General features: G+C 37.2%; 3 protein-coding genes across 4 annotated transcripts in view; 2 read left to right on the top strand and 1 right to left on the bottom strand.

The window, feature by feature from the left end:
* Window positions 1-5,579, bottom strand: part of LOC309476247 (SLAM family member 5-like) — a 28,160-nt gene extending 22,581 nt beyond the window's left edge. The window contains exons 1-2 of the mRNA XM_082139518.1: window positions 4,239-5,579; window positions 3,532-3,861 (exon numbers count right to left, since the gene is read on the bottom strand). Coding sequence (XP_081995644.1) covers window positions 3,532-3,861; window positions 4,239-4,284 — 376 coding nt within the window. The 5' untranslated portion in view covers window positions 4,285-5,579. The remainder of the gene's footprint in view (window positions 1-3,531; window positions 3,862-4,238) is intronic.
* The window catches only part of LOC309476158 (uncharacterized protein), a 67,374-nt gene that overhangs the window by 10,301 nt on the left and 38,636 nt on the right, over window positions 1-18,437 (top strand). The gene's annotated exons all lie outside the window — the stretch shown is intronic.
* LOC309475966 (uncharacterized protein) lies at window positions 6,345-17,679 on the top strand. Of its 2 annotated transcripts, none has more exons than XM_082138994.1 (5): window positions 6,345-7,468; window positions 8,184-8,513; window positions 10,185-10,526; window positions 12,391-12,509; window positions 12,964-17,679. In XM_082138994.1, exons 1-5 carry the CDS (start codon window positions 7,426-7,428, stop codon window positions 15,028-15,030), a joined length of 2,901 nt encoding a protein of 966 aa, XP_081995120.1. In that variant the 5' UTR covers window positions 6,345-7,425; the 3' UTR covers window positions 15,031-17,679. The 2 variants fall into 2 exon arrangements, with proteins under 2 accessions (XP_081995120.1, XP_081995119.1); XM_082138993.1 differs by having other exon boundaries at window positions 8,184-8,516.

Raw genomic sequence — 18,437 nt, 5'->3', positions numbered from 1 at the left:
ATAGAATGAAGAAAAGCAAAGGAAAAGAGAGAGAAGAGCAAAGAATGGACAATGTTAACCACAACCTAATGAGAATCATCAGAGATTCAAAATCATCTTCTTAAAAGAGGTCAAACTCAGAGACGCATCTAAAGATTGATAAAACGGTTATTTGCATTGGCTTTGGTGCTGAACAAGAGTCCTGGATTCGTGTAGAATACAGAGATTCTTCATGAGTTTGTTAGGCGTGAGCTGAAGCGTTCATTGAACTGAAAGTTAACTTGAAAGTAAATTTGTAAAGTAAGTCAGTAAGTAAAGTAAAGTCCGGAAGAAGTGTCTTGTGTTATGTGCTTATGAAATTCTTAAACTGCTGATCTTATTACCTTAGTATTTTCACTATATTTTGGATATTAATATCCGCTGCAGAGTTGATAGTTACGGCCTGTTTAATTGAGAGCTGGACGATTCATTTGTTCGTCCGTGACTCTTTCAAAATTCCCTATAAAATTAACAATTCTCTTTGAGCTAAACTGACCTGTTTCACTTACAGAAGCTTCACGAAGCAACATTTTGAAAGCGCCCATCACTAAGGGGTAATTTACAAGACACCGTTTTCAACTAGAAGGGAAAACTTTTATGCATTTTGGCCATTCATTTACACAACAATGGTGTTTCGGAGGCCTGAAACTGCAAATTTGTGAAAACAGTGACGTCAGGCGCATGCGTATTACGTGTACAGTCTGAATGTGTGAATCATAGATATCATATAATAAAGGCTAGATGTCTCGTGCGCGCTGCTAGCCAATGGAGGTCGACGTACGCACACGGCGGCCATCTTACCACAGGGTGCTCGCTCACTCGTAACATGGTGCATGTACTTTTAAATAACCATAACTTGCTCAATTTTCTACCGATTTTCAAACGGTTTGGTTTGTTATAAACGTCAGAGATGCGGTTATGATACTGCATACATATGAATAATTATAACAATGGACTTCCATATGAAAGAATTATAGCCACTTTAATAACGTTTGTAAGAAACCAAACCGTTTGTAAATCCGTCAAGATTTCAGTGAGATATTAAAGAGGATTTGTGTGCGTGCTGATCACTCACCTTAATTCACAGCTTCCCTGTGGCAAGATGGCCGCCGGTGATGCCGGAAGTGAACTCCGCCTTAAGACATCTAGCCTTTATATGGTGTGAAGTGTTTCTTTACAAAGTGATGTCGCCAACTACTGGCCTGACGTGAATAATGCAGGTTATAGGCGTTTTTGCGGATCTGGTTATTTTGACAACGCTGTCATCTGTACATGGAAAAAAACAAATGTTTTTTTTTTTTTTTTTTTTTGCATATCGTTGTGGTGTAAAGGTACCCTAAGCTAGGACATGCCCGTACTTGTAGCAGGTGGGAAGCACATAGAGCCTAATAGGAGAGTCTGCTTGTTGATTACAAAGTAATTGATTACAAAGTAACATATTTAATTATATGTGTTTTACATTGTATCTTCACTCATTGTACATTGATCTTGTTTATGCAATAATGTCTATGCAATAATTTTTATAATTGTGTCTTGTTTTTTCCTCAAAAAATCTAAACATCCTCAAAAAATAAAATGTACAAAATTGCCATGGTGCTGACTCTTTCTTTTCCAGGAATGCACTAAATATTTAAATGTACGGCCTTGTTCCTTTAGTTGATTTTTAAAACTAAGCAACTGCAAGCAAGCATATGTACTTGCGTAGACATTGTAATGCATGGAGTCACTATTGCATGCAAGTAAACTGTTAGTTTCATGTTGGCATTAGCCCTTCAACTGCACGCTGTTTTCACACCTCTATCATGCCCTCTCAAATGCACATCAACCACATGTTTATTTATAGGCACTCTTATGCACACACTTTTTGTTTAAGCAACTGATCAAACCACACGTAGGCCTATATTATTTAAGAACATCAGACCACTGGTTTCAGACTCTCAAACTGAGCTGGTCTTAGTAGGGATGTTGTGAAGTTTAGTGTTTTTCCATAATTTGTGCTCAGATATGGATTCTCAGCAACCCCAGAACTTGTCCACAACTTGTAAAGATCAGAGTTCACATACTGAAACCAAATGCTCAGAGCTCACTAGTGAAGGGGTCAGGGGACTTATAGACTACTCTCGTGCAGACAGATGCATAGTCCACGTGATTCTCCTCTGAAGCTGTCTGTAACAAAAAACATTAAACAAGATACAAATTTTTTTTTATAATTGTTTGAAATGAATTCAGATGCATAACAGCAAGTGTGATTTACTAGGCTAAAACAAACACTGTGGCAAATATTGTTATTATTGGACAAAGGAAAGAACTGCAGCAATGAAATTGTCCCAAATACTATTCAGTTTGATTGGACACAAACTATTGAAATCAACATCCTTTTCCATTTTAAAAGTCTATTTATTTATGCATGATATGGTTTCTTGAGTTTTATTATCTAGGTTCTTTCCTCCCCCTGCTGTCTGCTATCATAACAGATCTACTACCAATTTTTTTGGTCACAACCCACAAGCTGAGAACCTCTGATCTACTCAACCCATCAGAGCAGAATAATAAAAACTAATCTTAATTGTAAGTGTGTGTCAGATCATCATATAAAGCACATACACCTGCACTCATGCACACAATAAGACACAGAAATAGAAAATGAACTTACCAGTTTACGTGCATTTCGTTTGTAGAATGTCGGATCAGCGTAAGTGATCTCTTCATCACGAGTCTGCACTGTTTCATCATCATCATCAACATCATCATCATCAACAACTATAACAATAAAAATAGGTAAACAAAACAGTACTGAAATTTTACTAAATCTTTGTATTCAAAGTAGTTAAAGTGTTCATTTATGTGATTAATGTCAGATAAAATTACCAAAACTGTCTCTTAACTTGTCACTAAGGTAGTTCCCTAAACAGGTTATGTGTGTATGTAGCGCCATCTAGTGTCTTAGATATACACATATATATTGCAAACTAAGTGTAATTCACAGAAATGGTCAAACTCAGTACTACACTAAATTTATAATTATCTCTTATAAGCAGTAAACACTTGCCTTCTTGATCAGTTTTTCTGTGTTTCCTGCAGATCCAGAAGATCCCGAATCCTGCAACAATCCTCAGAGATCCAGCAGAGATCAACACTATCAGAGACACTGAGACTGGAGGAGGAGAAGGAGAGAGTCATTAGTGTAAGTCAATGTGTCTGATCTCCAACAGAAGACAGAGATCAGGTCAGTAAACACACACATATATCATCAGTGCTGTGGTACCTGCACATGTGTGACAGAGTGTGTTGATGTCCAGATGTGTGGTCTGGTTGCTGATGGGATTGTTCAGCACACAGCTGTAGGTGTTGTAGCTGTAGCAGACAAGCTGGAAAACATGAGAGAATATAAGGAATAAGGATAAATCTAATAAAGTGTGTTTGTCATTCCACACTGAAATCATTTTATAAATTAGTTGCAGTAACAAGAAGAATATGAATGTTTTGGACATACAGTATGATGTCTCTACTCACCATAGACAGAAACACTGAAAGTTTTTAATGTCAGTTTCGCTCCACTTATCTCTAGTTGATAAACTCCAGTATGTTCAGTTCTGGTGTTTGTGATGGTCAGAGATCCAGTTTGATCGTCCAGCTTCAGTCTGTCTCTGAATCTCCCATCAGGACCATCATATGTGGAGGAAATGTTAGTGTCTCTATTGATTTTAGCTATGAGAGACTTTTCAGCTCCAAAAGACCACAGTAGGTCTTTATCTCCATGTATTTCAGTAACATTAGTTTGTAAAGTGACAGAATCTCCCTCCATCACTGACTGTATTTCATTTGTCTCAGAACCAAACACACCTGTAGAACAAGAAAAGGTTTTAATCCCAGACTATGGTTCTTTTTTTGTTGTTTAGAAAGTCTGAAATCCAAGGCGAATTCAAGAACAGCAGTAAAGACTTAAAAGAGTAAAGGTTACATATATGAACAGACAGATAAGTGTGATCTTTATCTTTAAAGTTATCAAATGTAGAGTGCTGAGTTTAATTCTGCTGGACATTTTTAATCATAGTTGTGTATGTGGGACATTACCAAAAGCCTGAATACAAAGTCAATCAGTTTGATTTGATTGATTTGGGAAGAAAAGTAAAATGCAAACACCTAATTTGAAATAGAGAAATAGATAGTGTTCTGAAACAGAAAGAAATTAAGCGATAAATATGCTATTTTTAACTTACCAAGAAGCCTCCTGCACAAAGAAAAGAAAAGAAACACGTGAAGCATTTTCTTCAGTAGTTCAGTGTCTGATGTAATAAGAATATATCCGCTGGAAACAGTCAAGCTGGTGTGAATCCTCCCACGACAGAGCTTAACCCTTCTAATGCACACACACACATGCACTGTATTTACATATAACCATTCATCTGGCTCTTATTGAGGCTTTAAATGTACCGTACTTATATAGAAAACAATTCTTCTTTTTTATCATTTAACATTGATTCATATTGAAAGGCATAGTTGCCTGACTGATATGTACAAGTATAAGAATGCAATATTGTGAACATCTTTCTTAAAATTTGAGGTAAAATAAAAATCATGGACTTTAAAATAGTCCACAATCATTTAGTTGTAGTGAATGATAAAACAGGTAAAATCATCTGTCATTGCCGGTCATACTGAGGTGAGACACTAACAGCTCGATGTCTGAGTCAAACTGAAACCTGTGGTCTGATTTCTTCACAAACGTGATCACATGAAAACACAATGATCATATGTAACAATTCAAAGGTTTGGAACAGTTTTTCCCCTGTTGTTTGTTTAAATTAATTTAGTATTACGATTAATGTGATGTGATCAGTAAAGGTAAAAAAAAAAAGGCTTTTGAGCTTTAAAAAGTATTAATTTGATTTCTTTAAACCTGATTGCACCTTTATTGATTTATATTATTATCTCACGTGATTATTTAACATTGTTTCTTTTCTTTTTTCTATAGTTGTTTTTCTTTTTTTTTTGTATTGTAATGTATTTGTACTGTACAATTGTACTATTGTATGCATAATGGCATAAATGTTGTATACTTGCATTTGTATTTCATGTTGCTTAAATAATAACAACAATAATAATAAATGTACGCTAACGTTAGGCCTACTTATGCTAATGCTCATAAATCTGTGTTTTTATAGCAGTAAAAATTATAGCTGTGTAAAAATAAAATATTATTTCATGTTTATCAAAATAAAACTGATACAAATATAGAACACACTTTATTCTTATATTAATATAGACTTATCGTGAGTGTTATTTTTTTCTAAGACTCGCACTATTAATTGAAAAGTGGTGTATATTTATTTGACAAATATAACGCTGAATCCACTTTCTTTGTGATAAAGCAAGCCAACGGAAGCAGTCACGGCTCCTTGAATTAAATATAGTGTAAGGAAGTGGGGAAAGTTTGTGTGTGTGTGTGTGTGTGTGTGTGTGTGTGTGTGTGTGTGTGTGTGTGTGTGTGTGTGTGTGTGTGTGTGTGTGTGTGTGTGTGTGTGTGTGTGTGTGTGTGTGTGTGTGTGTGTGTGTGTGTGTGTGTGTGTGTATATGAATGAGTGAGTAATGAATGAGTGTATTAGTGAAGAAGAGAGAGTAACGAAATAGACTGTAAACCAATTATCTGATCACAGAAAAACAAGAAAACTTAGGATTGTATGTACTGTAGAGCATATCATAATGAATGACTAATACTGGAAACAAAAGTAAAAGAAGAAGGTGCAAATATCATGACTTTAGAGTATTTATTGAGTAAACAGTAAAGGAATAAACCTATTAGAATAGCTCTAATAATAAAATAAAGGAACAGGAAATTGTATAAGAATATATAGTTTTGTTTTGTATATTTGATTTGGCCGTGAAACGTCATCACACGTTCATGGCAGGCTGTCGGCTAGTCTATTCTGGTGTGTGTGTGACGGGTAGGTTTAGGGGTCGGTTTATTGTGTGTGTGTGTGTGTGTGTGTGTGTGTGTGTGTGTGTGTGTGACGAGTAGGTTTAGGGGTCAGGTTAGTGTGTGTGTGTGTGTGTGTGTGTGTGTGTGTGTGTGTGTGTGTGAGTGATGGGTAGGTTTAGTGGTCGGGTTAGTGTGTGTGTGTGTGTGTGATAGGTTGGTTTCATATTCAAATCAAATAACCAATCGGAGGAGAGCCCTTCTAGCCAATCAGAGGCGAAAAAGGCGGTACCTTCCCCTGCCATCCTGGCAGTGCTTTAAGTGGCCCAAAAGAGGTGCCGGTACTCTATTTCTTTTTTTTTTTCTTTTTTTGCTGACTCCCCTCCCCTGAGGTAACAACAACTATATTGAAGGGGTTTTATATAGCAGTCAACAGACAACCTTATAAAAAATAATAAATCCTTTTATTAGCTTGTGGATTTGCTTGAGCTAGAAAGAGCTACTGAACATAAATAAAATGTGCAAAAGTGTATTGAAAAAATACCCTTAGAAAGAGCTACAGTAGAAAGAGCTACTGAACATAAATAAAATGTGCAAAAGGGTTTTGAAAAAAATTTGAACAAAATGTACATAAAATAAATTATAAAACATAATAACCATGGAAGAGTAGAACATAAACATGAGTCTTAAAGATGGTTCATTTCTTTACCCTTGAAAAATATACAAAAGCAGATTCAGCAAAATACAATCACAGTAGCCTACCTACACCAAATGAAAAATGAGAAATACTGTACAAATCATTTTCTTTTACTACTCAAGAGTCTGAAGCCAGGAGAGCATATTAAGTGTTCATTGTATTTGTATTTTAACCGAGCAGCTATGGTTGCGCGTTTCACACACCCTCTCCGAACCACGTTGAGTTGTTGACACTGACAGCGGCAAAAGCGACGCATGCGCTTTTCACTTGTAAAACTCAAGGGTGTATTGGTAATGTAGTCTCTGCTCTCGGTGGGACGAATTAGGAAGCGTGCATTGTGAAGGGCGCTCTGAAAAGCGTCAGCGCAGCCAAAGGATTAAAACAGATGTGCAAATGAGCGTACCGGTACGCTAAAAGCACGTTCTGGGCGCACGGAGAGGTGGCGGTACGCGAGCTATATTTGGAAGTGGCGGTACTGAGTACCGGCGCGTACCGGTTTCTCCTCCCCTCCCTTGCCATTTGCAAATGTCACGGATCTGTAAGACGAGGCAAAGACGAAGAAAAAGTCACATATTCTGTTTTTCTGTTTGTTTTACACACGTTTCGGAGCTTTAGCGTCGAATGTCACATCACTGGCGAAACCGACACACGCTTTGTCTTGTTGTTAATGTTTTCGACGCTGCTTCTTCAAATCTCTATTTGGCGCAAGTAACTTTCGCTTTCATGTGTATATAAAATGGCATCGACATAAACATTCGACGGAATCTGGACTTCCGCAAAAGTTGGGAAAATTATGCTCGGCATTTTTCTCACACTGTGTGTTTTTCTCCTGCATGGTAAGTCTTTTTTTTTTTTATAAGACAGATATGTTATCTATTATTAGATATGAATATGAGGGTGCAGACTGAGGAGAAGGCCTTTAACAGATGACCCACTCACTGACTCACACGCTATTAATCCTGTTTTAAATGGTGAATATATTTCTGCACAACTTCAAGTAGTTCTATATTATTTAATGTTTTGACGCAATTTGATTTGGGAGAGGGAGGAAGATTGAACCTCCCAAATGCAAAACCTTCGTCAAAAAGTAAAGTTTGAGGCAGGGTCGTATTAGGCCTAGGCTTTAAAATAATCATGGTTTTATTATAGTAAAAGTGTAGTAACCATGTGTTTAGCGGGTTGATTACCATTTGTATAACCACAGTTATCAAAACAATGGTTAATGTAACAACAACACCATGGTTCATTTGTGGTTACCATGGTTTAACTACAATAACCATGGTTTTGGGTTTTTAATTTCCTTTACGGTGTGCTATGGAAGTTTAATTCTGAATATCTCTAAAACTTGAACAAGATTATTTATGAGACTTGTGTTTGTCCGCTGAGTGAATGTGTAAATTTATGATGTTCTTTTACTGTTTGAATACAGACATATTTCTCACAGTCTGTGATCTGTAGAATAACATTTTCACAGCACTCTTCTGATGTATAATTTTGTCCCACTATCCCAGACATTCATGATTTATGATTATCTGTTAATTTCTTTTCCAGGTGTTTCTGGTGTTGAGACCGACATAGTGTCAGTGAAGGGGGGAGATTCAGTCATTCTACACACCAATGATAAGATACACAATAAAGACATAATTAAATGGTTTTTTAAAAACACTCGTATAGCTCAAATCATTGGAAATATTAGTATCTGTACAGATGTTCAGTGTAAAGATGGTGATGAGAGATTCAGAGACAGACTGAAGCTGGATGATCAGACTGGATCTCTGACGATCAGTAATATCCAACACACAGACTCTGGAATGTATGAACTACAGATCACCAGTAGCATTAGCAATACTGACAGCCTTAAGAGCTTCAACATTACTGTCAGTGGTGAGTATAATTCAGTCATTCAATGCATTTTCCTTTAAGGAGTGTTAAAATACAGCTGAATATTTTTAAATCAGTAAAGTAAAATAAAAAAAAGTGAGCTTTGACTCGATATTAAAATGTTATGGAGATCATCTCTTTTACCTTAACATTTTTCATGTGAACAATGCATAAAACGACATGGCTGTAATGTCAGTGTTATTTCACTTGTAGAAAAAAAAAAACATTGCTATATTTTTTACCCTGCACACTGAAGAAGGCACGCGCCGAAACGCGTCTGCAAATAAAAATAAATATATATTTATGCATAGTGCGGCCTCTCTCCCACTTTATATATTTTTTACCCACCATTTTAAAAGTGATTTATGATCATCTGTTAATTTCTTCTTCAGGAGCTGAAGTGTTTGTGTTTGTGATGGAGGGAGGGAGATTCAGTCACTCTAAACACTGGTGTTAAAACAAACCAGCAAGACAGAATTAGATGGTATTATAATTTGATTTGTATCGCTCAGATCAGTAGAGATCTCAGTAAGATCTGTACAGATGTTCAGTGTAATGAAGGTACTGAGAGATTCAGAGACAGACTGAAGCTGGATCATCAGACTGGATCTCTGACCATCACAAACATCACAAACACAGACTCTGGAGTTTATCATTTAACATTTAAAAGCAGGTTATATATGTTTATATCACATGTGTTTGTGGTGTTTATAACAGCAGCATTAAAAACAAAAAATTTCTTCAAATTGTGAATGGACTACGTAAGGGATAATCAATGGTTAGATGTGCATTACACTATTTTAATGCGCAACGTGGAGACAAAGAACCACGTGAATTATCCCATTTATACCATGGTCATTTGCCAACACGACAACTTCAAGCTGTTATTGATGTTTGCAGCTCAATATTTGACTGGAAGGCTAAAAATTACGTGTTTTTTTTATTTTTTTATCAGTTATATGGCTCGTTAGATTCAGCATTTTGCCAGCTTTCAATTAGACACTGAGATAAAGTACTGCGATTACATTTATTTGAAATAATTGTAGCATTTATTTTTAAGTACTTAACAAGAAGAGAGAGAGATTTTGTGTGTGTGTTTCCCCTTCATTGCTGAGTAATATGTAATTTACAGATTCAGTAACAAAGCTTATTAATAAAAGTCACATGCAACTATTAGGGAATTTACAGTTAAAGACCCTGTTTTTAGTTAGTTATTTGATGCTATAAAAACAGGCTGTAACGTTATGATTGACGGTTGTGCTTGCGAGTGAGTCCATATTTTTTTGCTTTCTATGGTGTGGTTTCAATAAAGGCAATGCATTAACGGTGATTAAACTGATTGGAACTACCTGTGTATTTGCTGTTTTAGCTTCCAGCCAATCAGAATTGTGTATTCAGACAGACCATGGTATAAATAAAGAAAATGAGCAAAAAACACTTGTTATAATCAATGCATGCCTTTACAAACCCGTTTAAGCTTCTGTTCACCATATTTTGTGCGTATGAGTTTTGATCAATGTATATATTTGGATAAAAGCCTAAATTAAATCAGTTCATCATATAAAATAAAATAACATAAAATAATTATTTTCAAATCCACAGACTTTTAAAATGTGTAGTTTGTTGTTATCAGCAAATAGATTCTCAATCATCTGTTGGTTTGTGTTTCAGGTGTTTCTGCTGAAGTGAAGAGAAAGTCAGTGAAGGAGGGAGAATCTGTCACTTTAGATTCTGGTGTAATAAAAAAAAAAAATGATTTGATCACATGGTATTTTATTGACAATTATTGGCAAATTGTCATTGCTGAAATCACTGGAGATCAGAGTAAGATCTGTGAAGGTGAACAGTGTGATGAGAGATTCAGAGACAGACTGAAGCTGGATCATCAGACTGGATCTCTGACCATCACAAACACCACAAACACAGACTCTGGAGAATATAAACTAGAGATCATCAGCAGCAGCGACAGCTTTAGTTTTAGGAGGAATAGGAGCTTCAGTGTTACTGTGACTGGTGAGTGTCATTTAGTCTATCAGTGCATTTTAAATACAGTGCCTTTCAATGTGGACAGTTTTGACCAACATTATGATGAATGTTTTATCCTCCTGAGACCCGAGAGTTTGCCAGGTGTGCATTTAATAATTGTTTTTGCTATTTGGGATAAGTAGGACCTAATAAGTATAATAACTAAAATTTGTTTTTGTACAGGAAGTAGTTTTTGCAGAAAATGATGTCCTCATGTGAGGACAGTGGGTCTATGATTTACCATATTATGTCCTCATGTGAGGACATAGTACTGCAATCAAAAAACAAACTTAAATGGTTGTAATTCAAGAATGCTTTGGAATATAGACATATGGTTGGTCTTGTTTTTAAGAAGACATTTGCCAGATTGTTGTAGAAGTGAAATAAATTATGAAACTGAAACACAAAAAAAGTTATATAAGTTTGAGTTTATGAAAATATAGAATGTAAAAATATAATTATTTATATTTTATATAAAATATATAGATTATAAAATATAGTTTACTCTAAAACTGCTACAAAATTAAAGCCAAAGATCTAAACAAGTTGTGTTCCAAATTTTAGGTTGATATCTCAAAAAATGAGCTTTCAGTAAGATTTTATTTGGGCGTAGTACCAAACTTTTTCACTAGATGGACAGCCAGCTTCCTTACTGACCATATAAGGGCGTCTCCATTTTCATATGTTTTGAGTGATCTGAACCATGTCTTTCCATAATTTCATACAATTTATTAAGTATACATCCTATTCAGAAATAGTATGGGTGTTTTGGCAGTATTTGATTTGATTTCAACCTCTAATAAACATAAAAAGAGCACATATGTGCGTTATAGCTCGCTGCCGCATCACAAATCGAGAATCCATAATATTTTTCTTTATATTCTAAACATTTTCAGACATTTTTTTCTCATAACATTTAATTAGTGTTATCTTTTGAACTCTTGGCATGAAAACAAACTGAGGTTTCTACCAATCTTTCATGATTTTTCATGTTTATTTCTATTTCAAAATAAAGGCCTAAACACGCCTAATGAATATGAAATATTCTTGTTGCAAATTGATAAATTACTGCTCTTCTGTAATTTATTTAAAAAACAGCCACCAAATATGAAAACTAGAGATTGTAAGCTTTCAAATGATATATAGTTTGTCAATATTACTTTAGGTTTTTACTAATATATTATTGTTCTAAAAATCTATGGGCAAATGCCCCAGGTGGGACGGTGACAGTTAAGGGGATAACGTAATATAGTCCCAATGTCCTCAAACGAGTACTTCACATTTACTGATGTCCTAGAGTGCTACTATTACTCAAATATGTCAAATTTTAATCCCCATATGATGATAGAGACAGTATTGTACATAAATACATTTGTTTCATTCATATAATTTGAATAGATTTTTTACGTGGGTCATTTTTCTTTCGGGAACTGGTGTAGTAGTGTTTGGGTTAGGTTTAGGGTCATTTTCTTCTCACTGACATTGGTGTAATGTTGTGATATCACCACAAGATGGTGTGGGCAGTGTCCCTAAATGTGGCCAACATGTCTAAGATTTACAAATTTGACTATCATTGTGTCAAGAGGCAAAAATGTAATGTCCTCATATGAGGACGCAGGGTCTCAGGAGGATAAACCTGCTCAGTACACAAAAGCGGTTTTCCTGTGAGCATTTATGTTTCCTGTTGAGCTCAAAGTGCTTTGATGTCATTTTAGTTCCTGCTTCTCTAAAACCCACCATTTATCAGTTAAAACAGTACCTCACAACTGATGAACAAAACAGAAAGGTGTAAATGTTGGTCAAACGCATCAGTGATATTGATATGTTTATCTTTTTTTTGTTACTGCTTTAGGTCCAAATTCAGCTGCTGTTGCAGGAATAGTAGTTCTGGTGCTTGTTGTTGTCGTTGCTGCTGTTGCTGCTGTGATTTACTTTCACAAGAGTCGCAGGAATCGCAAGAATGATTATAAGGTAAAAAAAACACACCGAAAACTTGCATACACACAGCACTTACAGATCTGAACAGTTCCATGTAGTTTAATTAAAAATCAGTACATAGAAACTGTTTTACTTTAGAATGAAAAGCAGTGGCATGAATATATATTTTATTTGATTTAAATAATTATTATATTAATACACATGTATGTATGTATGTATATATACTGCTTTAGGATCAGGGTAAGATAAATGTTTCCATCACCACCAAAGCATATCTTCACAGTTGAGGCAGTGCAAAAAACAACTCTTGAATAAACTAAATGATAATAAAATAAAATAATATAATATAAAAACAAAAAGTGCCACTTTATTTAGAGAGCAAGTCTTATTAGTACTTGCCAATATTCAGGAAAACCACCCTAAATTTATCAAAAAGACAATTCCAAGTCTATAGATTTTATGTTTGTGAATCTGTGTTTTCTTACAGGAGAATCATGTAGAAGACCCTTTCCTTTATCTGACGGAGCCTCTAATGAGGAACACTGCCAATGGGACGACTTCTAATCAGACTGAGCCTCTAATGAGGAACGCTGCCAATGGGGCGACTTCTAATCAGACTGAGCCTCTAATGAGGAACGCTGCCAATGGGGCGACTTCTAATCAGACTGAGCCTCTAATGGGGAATGCTGCCAATGGGACGACTTCTAATCAGACTGAGCCTCTAATGAGGAACGCTGCCAATGGGGCGACTTCTAATCAGACTGAGCCTCTAATGAGGAACGCTGCCAATGGGGCGACTTCTAATCAGACTGAGCCTCTAATGAAGAACGCTGCCAATGGGACGACTTCTAATCAGACTGAGCCTCTAATGGGGAACGCTGCCCATGGGACGTCTCCTAATCAGACTGAGCCTTTAATGGAGAACGCTGCCCATGGGACGACTTCTAATCAGACTGAGCCTTTAATGGAGAACGCTGCCCATGGGACGTCTCCTAATCAGACTGAGCCTCTAATGGAGAACGCTGCCCATGGGACGTCTCCTAATCAGACTGAGCCTCTAAAGGAGAACACTGCCCATGGGACGTCTCCTAATCAGACTGAGCCTCTAAAGGAGAACACTGCCCATGGGACGTCTCCTAATCAGACTGAGCCTCTAAAGGAGAACACTGCCCATGGGACGTCTCCTAATCAGACTGAGCCTTTAATGGAGAACACTGCCCATGGGACGTCTCCTAATCAGACTGAGCCTTTAATGGAGAACACTGCCCATGGGACGTCTCCTAATCAGAGTGAGCCTCTAAAGGAGAACGCTGCCCATGGGACGACTTCTAATCAGACTGAGCCTCTAAAGGAGAACGCTGCCCATGGGACGACTTCTAATCAGACTGAGCCTCTAAAGGAGAACACTGCCCATGGGACGTCTCCTAATCAGACTGAGCCTCTAAAGGAGAACACTGCCCATGGGACGTCTCCTAATCAGACTGAGCCTCTAAAGGAGAACACTGCCCATGGGACGTCTCCTAATCAGACTGAGCCTCTAAAGGAGAACACTGCCCATGGGACGTCTCCTAATCAGACTGAGCCTTTAATGGAGAACACTGCCCATGGGACGTCTCCTAATCAGAGTGAGCCTCTAAAGGAGAACGCTGCCCATGGGACGACTTCTAATCAGACTGAGCCTCTAAAGGAGAACGCTGCCCATGGGACGACTTCTAATCAGACTGAGCCTTTAATGGAGAACACTGCCCATGGGACGTCTCCTAATCAGACTGAGCCTCTAAAGGAGAACGCTGCCCATGGGACGACTTCTAATCAGACTGAGCCTCTAAAGGAGAACGCTGCCCATGGGACGACTTCTAATAAGACTGAGCCTCTAATGGAGAACACTGCCCATGGGACATCTCCTAATCAGACTGAGCCTTCAATGGAGAACACTGCCCATGGGACGACTCCTAATCAGACTGAGCCTCTAATGGAGAACACTGCCCATGGGACGTCTCCTAATCAGACTGAGCCTCTAAAGGAGAACGCTGCCCATGGGACGACTTCTAATCAGACTGAGCCTTTAATGGAGAACACTGCCCATGGGACGACTCCTAATCAGACTGAGCCTTTAATGGAGAACACTGCCCTTGGGACGTCTCCTAATCAGACTGAGCCTCTAAAGGAGAACGCTGCCCATGGGACGACTTCTAATCAGACTGAGCCTCTAAAGGAGAACGCTGCCCATGGGACGACTTCTAATCAGACTGAGCCTCTAAAGGAGAACACTGCCCATGGGACGTCTCCTAATCAGACTGAGCCTCTAAAGGGGAACACTGCCCATGGGACGTCTCCTAATCAGACTGAGCCTCTAAAGGAGAACGCTGCCCATGGGACAACTTCTAATCAGACTGAGCCTTTAATGGAGAACACTGCCCATGGGACGTCTCCTAATCAGACTGAGCCTCTAATGGAGAACACTGCCCATGGGACGACTCCTAATCAGACTGAGCCTCTAAAGGAGAACGCTGCCCATGGGACGTCTCCTAATCAGACTGAGCCTCTAAAGTAGAACGCTGCCCATGGGACGACTTCTAATCAGACTGAGCCTCTAATGGAGAACGCTGCCAATGAAATGTTTTTTAAATTATCAAGCAGTAAACCAGCAACGAAGTAAGAACCAAAGCAACACATTACCAGCAATGGATCAGCAAGTGCTTGATGTTGTCCAGTATGCATAGGTTTATTAAAGCTGCTGAAGTGATCCAGACAGGAACTGTGAGACAGTTCTCACTTTTCTTTGACCAACTAATGATAATCTGTTGTGACGATAACCGCATCACCGCAATATCGCGTTAATGAGATGCCTACCGCGGTGTGAGGTCATCACCGCACTTTTTTTTTTTTTTTTTTTTTTTTTTCTGCTGAAAGTTACAGGAGTGCATATGGTGTGTGATATGAACTATAAACACATAAATCTTTGCTTATAATTTACTGTATTCTGCGAGTCCTATGTTCAAGGGCTTCTAGAGAGAAAAAAAAAAAAAAAACGCTTCCTTCGCAAGGGAGGGAAAGTCCATTAAACATATGGGGGATTTATTTTTTGTGCGTGTCTGATTATTATTAATTAACTGCTAGGTTTCAGTACTTGTGATGTTTACAGATAATGTTAAATTAAATACACACAAACACAGGCATAAAAGACAAAAGCATAAAGTAAACAGTTGGAGTTAGATTTTAATTGCAAGTAGCGATACTTCTCTTATGTGGTATAGGCAATAACAGTTGACGGCGCTAGCCGAATGACATTATTAAGAAAATGGCCACGAATCTAGTGTCAGCTGCTAATCTCACGAAGCAGCTCACAATCAAACAGCATGCAGGTGCTGGATTGAGTGTAAACTCAGTCTTTTGTTTTGTACTGATTGTAAATATTTAAATAGCCTCAACAGTATAGGGATTCAGAAGTGTTGAATATTTCAATATTTTGTCATGTCCAAGCTAGAATACGGTCATTCATTGGTCAAACTCCTCACAAAATCCTGTACCATGAATTTACCACGATGTACATCAATAAGAAATGGACATTGATGTTATCATTTCACAAACACTAATAGTTCAGTTTATTTTAGTAAAATCTCAAATTCAAATATTGGAAATGATCTGTGCATGTAAAAAAAAACATTTTATTTTGTGGGAAAAGACAAAAATCACATGCCTTTGTATTTTTAGATGGTTTTTTTTTTTTCAGCCAGTGAAAAAAGGTGTCTTGAATTTGAGCCTTTTGAAACACTTGAAACTATTTTCTCTCTGAAACATGGAAATTAATTGGAAAGATATTTTTATGTTTCTGTGATAAAGGGCATTAAAAACATTGTTTCACAACTGGATTCCTTGAATGATGAATTCCTAGTTAGGACACTAGATGATACTCTAATACAGTATTCATACTACTTGTATTGTGCACATACACTCTCCAGCCACTTTATTAGGTACACCTTTCTAGTACCAGGTTGGACCCCCATTACCTCCAGAACTGCCTAAACACAAGAAGTGCCATGGCGGTCATTTTGACAGTTTTGAATTTTATATCTGCAATAACTTTGTTGAAAAAATAAATAAAATCCTGCCGGTACCTGACTTTTCCTAAAAGTGTCTGTATTTTCATTTAAAATGTTTTTCATATAAATTGTACATAAGGCAAAAAAACAAATGAACATATACCTATTTTGGCCATAGACGGTCATATTGACCGCACTGAATTTCGCGGTATTATTATAGGCTATACCAATATACACAACAATAAAATGTGGTAAAAATACACAAAACATATTCAACAACAAATCATTTAAATGTAATGATATTCAGAACAGAACAAGAATGAAAAAATAACTATAAACAAGCCAAAATGAAATACTTTATAAGCGAAAGTGAAAGTAAGCGGCGTTAGGCTCACGTAATTCTCTAATTAGAATCAAAATGTTTCAACATTTGCGATGTATTTGGATGGTAAACTATTTTAAACTAAACTACTTTATTATAGGCTTTGTACTTCACTCACGTTCCAGTATCGACGGAAAAAATCATCCTCTTCACACGCGCAAAATGGTACGAATTGTATGAGGCTATACTGACTATATAAACAGAGCAGTGGAATTTGTATATGTTAGGTTGACTATTTTATTATGGCTATAATGAACAGGCTGCAATGTCAAGACTGCAATGCTGTAATATGGTGTGTGTGTGTGTGTGTGTGTGTGTGTCGGCGGGCGCGGGCGCGATCGAACAGTGGAAACATGAAAACATAGGCTACTCCGTTATTTTGTTCAGGACATCTACAGATATTATTTATAAATGTATAATTAAACTTGTTTAAATGTACAGTTTGGTGTTGTTTTGTTTTTAAAATATATCCTAATACAATAAATGCATTAATCTCTCAATTGGGTATGTATCATTAAAGATATAGAGTTCGGAATCTAGCGGTCAAAATGACCGCTTGCGGCAGTTCTAGTAGTTATGGAATTCTGGCACTTCTAGTGTTAAAGGGATACTCCACTTTAAAATGAAAATTCTGTCATCATATACTCACCCTCATGTTGTTTCAAACCTGTATGAATTTCTTTCTTCTGCTGAACAGAAAGGAAGATATTTAGAAGAATATCAGTAACCAGACAGTTTCTGGTCTCATTGACTTCCATAGTAGGAAAAAAATATACTATGGAAGTCAATGAGACCAGAAACTGTCTGGTTACTGATATTCTTCTAAATATCTTCCTTTCTATCTTCCATACAGGTTTGAAACAACATGAGGGTGAGTATATGATGACAGAATTTTCATTTTAAAGTGGAGTATCCCTTTAATTCTTCATGGCATAGATTCAACAAGGTGCTGGAAACATTCCTCAGAAATTCCTCAGGACTGCATCTATAGGTTTTTGTGACAGCGACACCTAGCCAATTCTGCTCCAACAGAGGAGACCTGATTCAAACTTCAAACAAACATGCAAAGACTAGACCCATGGATATGATTCATTACAATGCTTAACACAAAAATGTATCTAATGAAACCCGAGCAGATCTAAATGTAATGCTTCAATTGACACTTTTGATTTAATTTTCAATGTTAATTTTATTCACAACAGCCATAACAGATTTAGTGTAATTGTGCAGGGGCATTTTTTTTTTTTTTTTTTGCCCTTACCTTTGGGGGGCATATTTGCAACAAGCGCCCTAATTTCCGACCCTGATCTAATGAAATGTGATAATCTCAGGGATTGAGATGCAGGGGAGGCTGTTGTTCTTTGGTTTTGGTGGTTATTGTCCCTGGCCATATTCCCTTGAAGGTATTCGGAAGAATACCAGGCCCTGAGCATACCCCATGGCCCAGGCCCATGGGGTATGTAGCCAGGGTTTCTGGCCCTAGGGAATAAAGCCACGACAGCCACTGGTGTGTACCATCTAGGACAGGGAATTGGA

This window comes from Leuciscus leuciscus (genome assembly GCF_965113295.1).
Source record: "Leuciscus leuciscus genome assembly, chromosome: 15".
NCBI lineage: Eukaryota > Metazoa > Chordata > Actinopteri > Cypriniformes > Leuciscidae > Leuciscus > Leuciscus leuciscus.
Note: the sequence above shows the minus strand (reverse complement) of the source record. Positions and strands in the feature narration are given on the sequence as shown.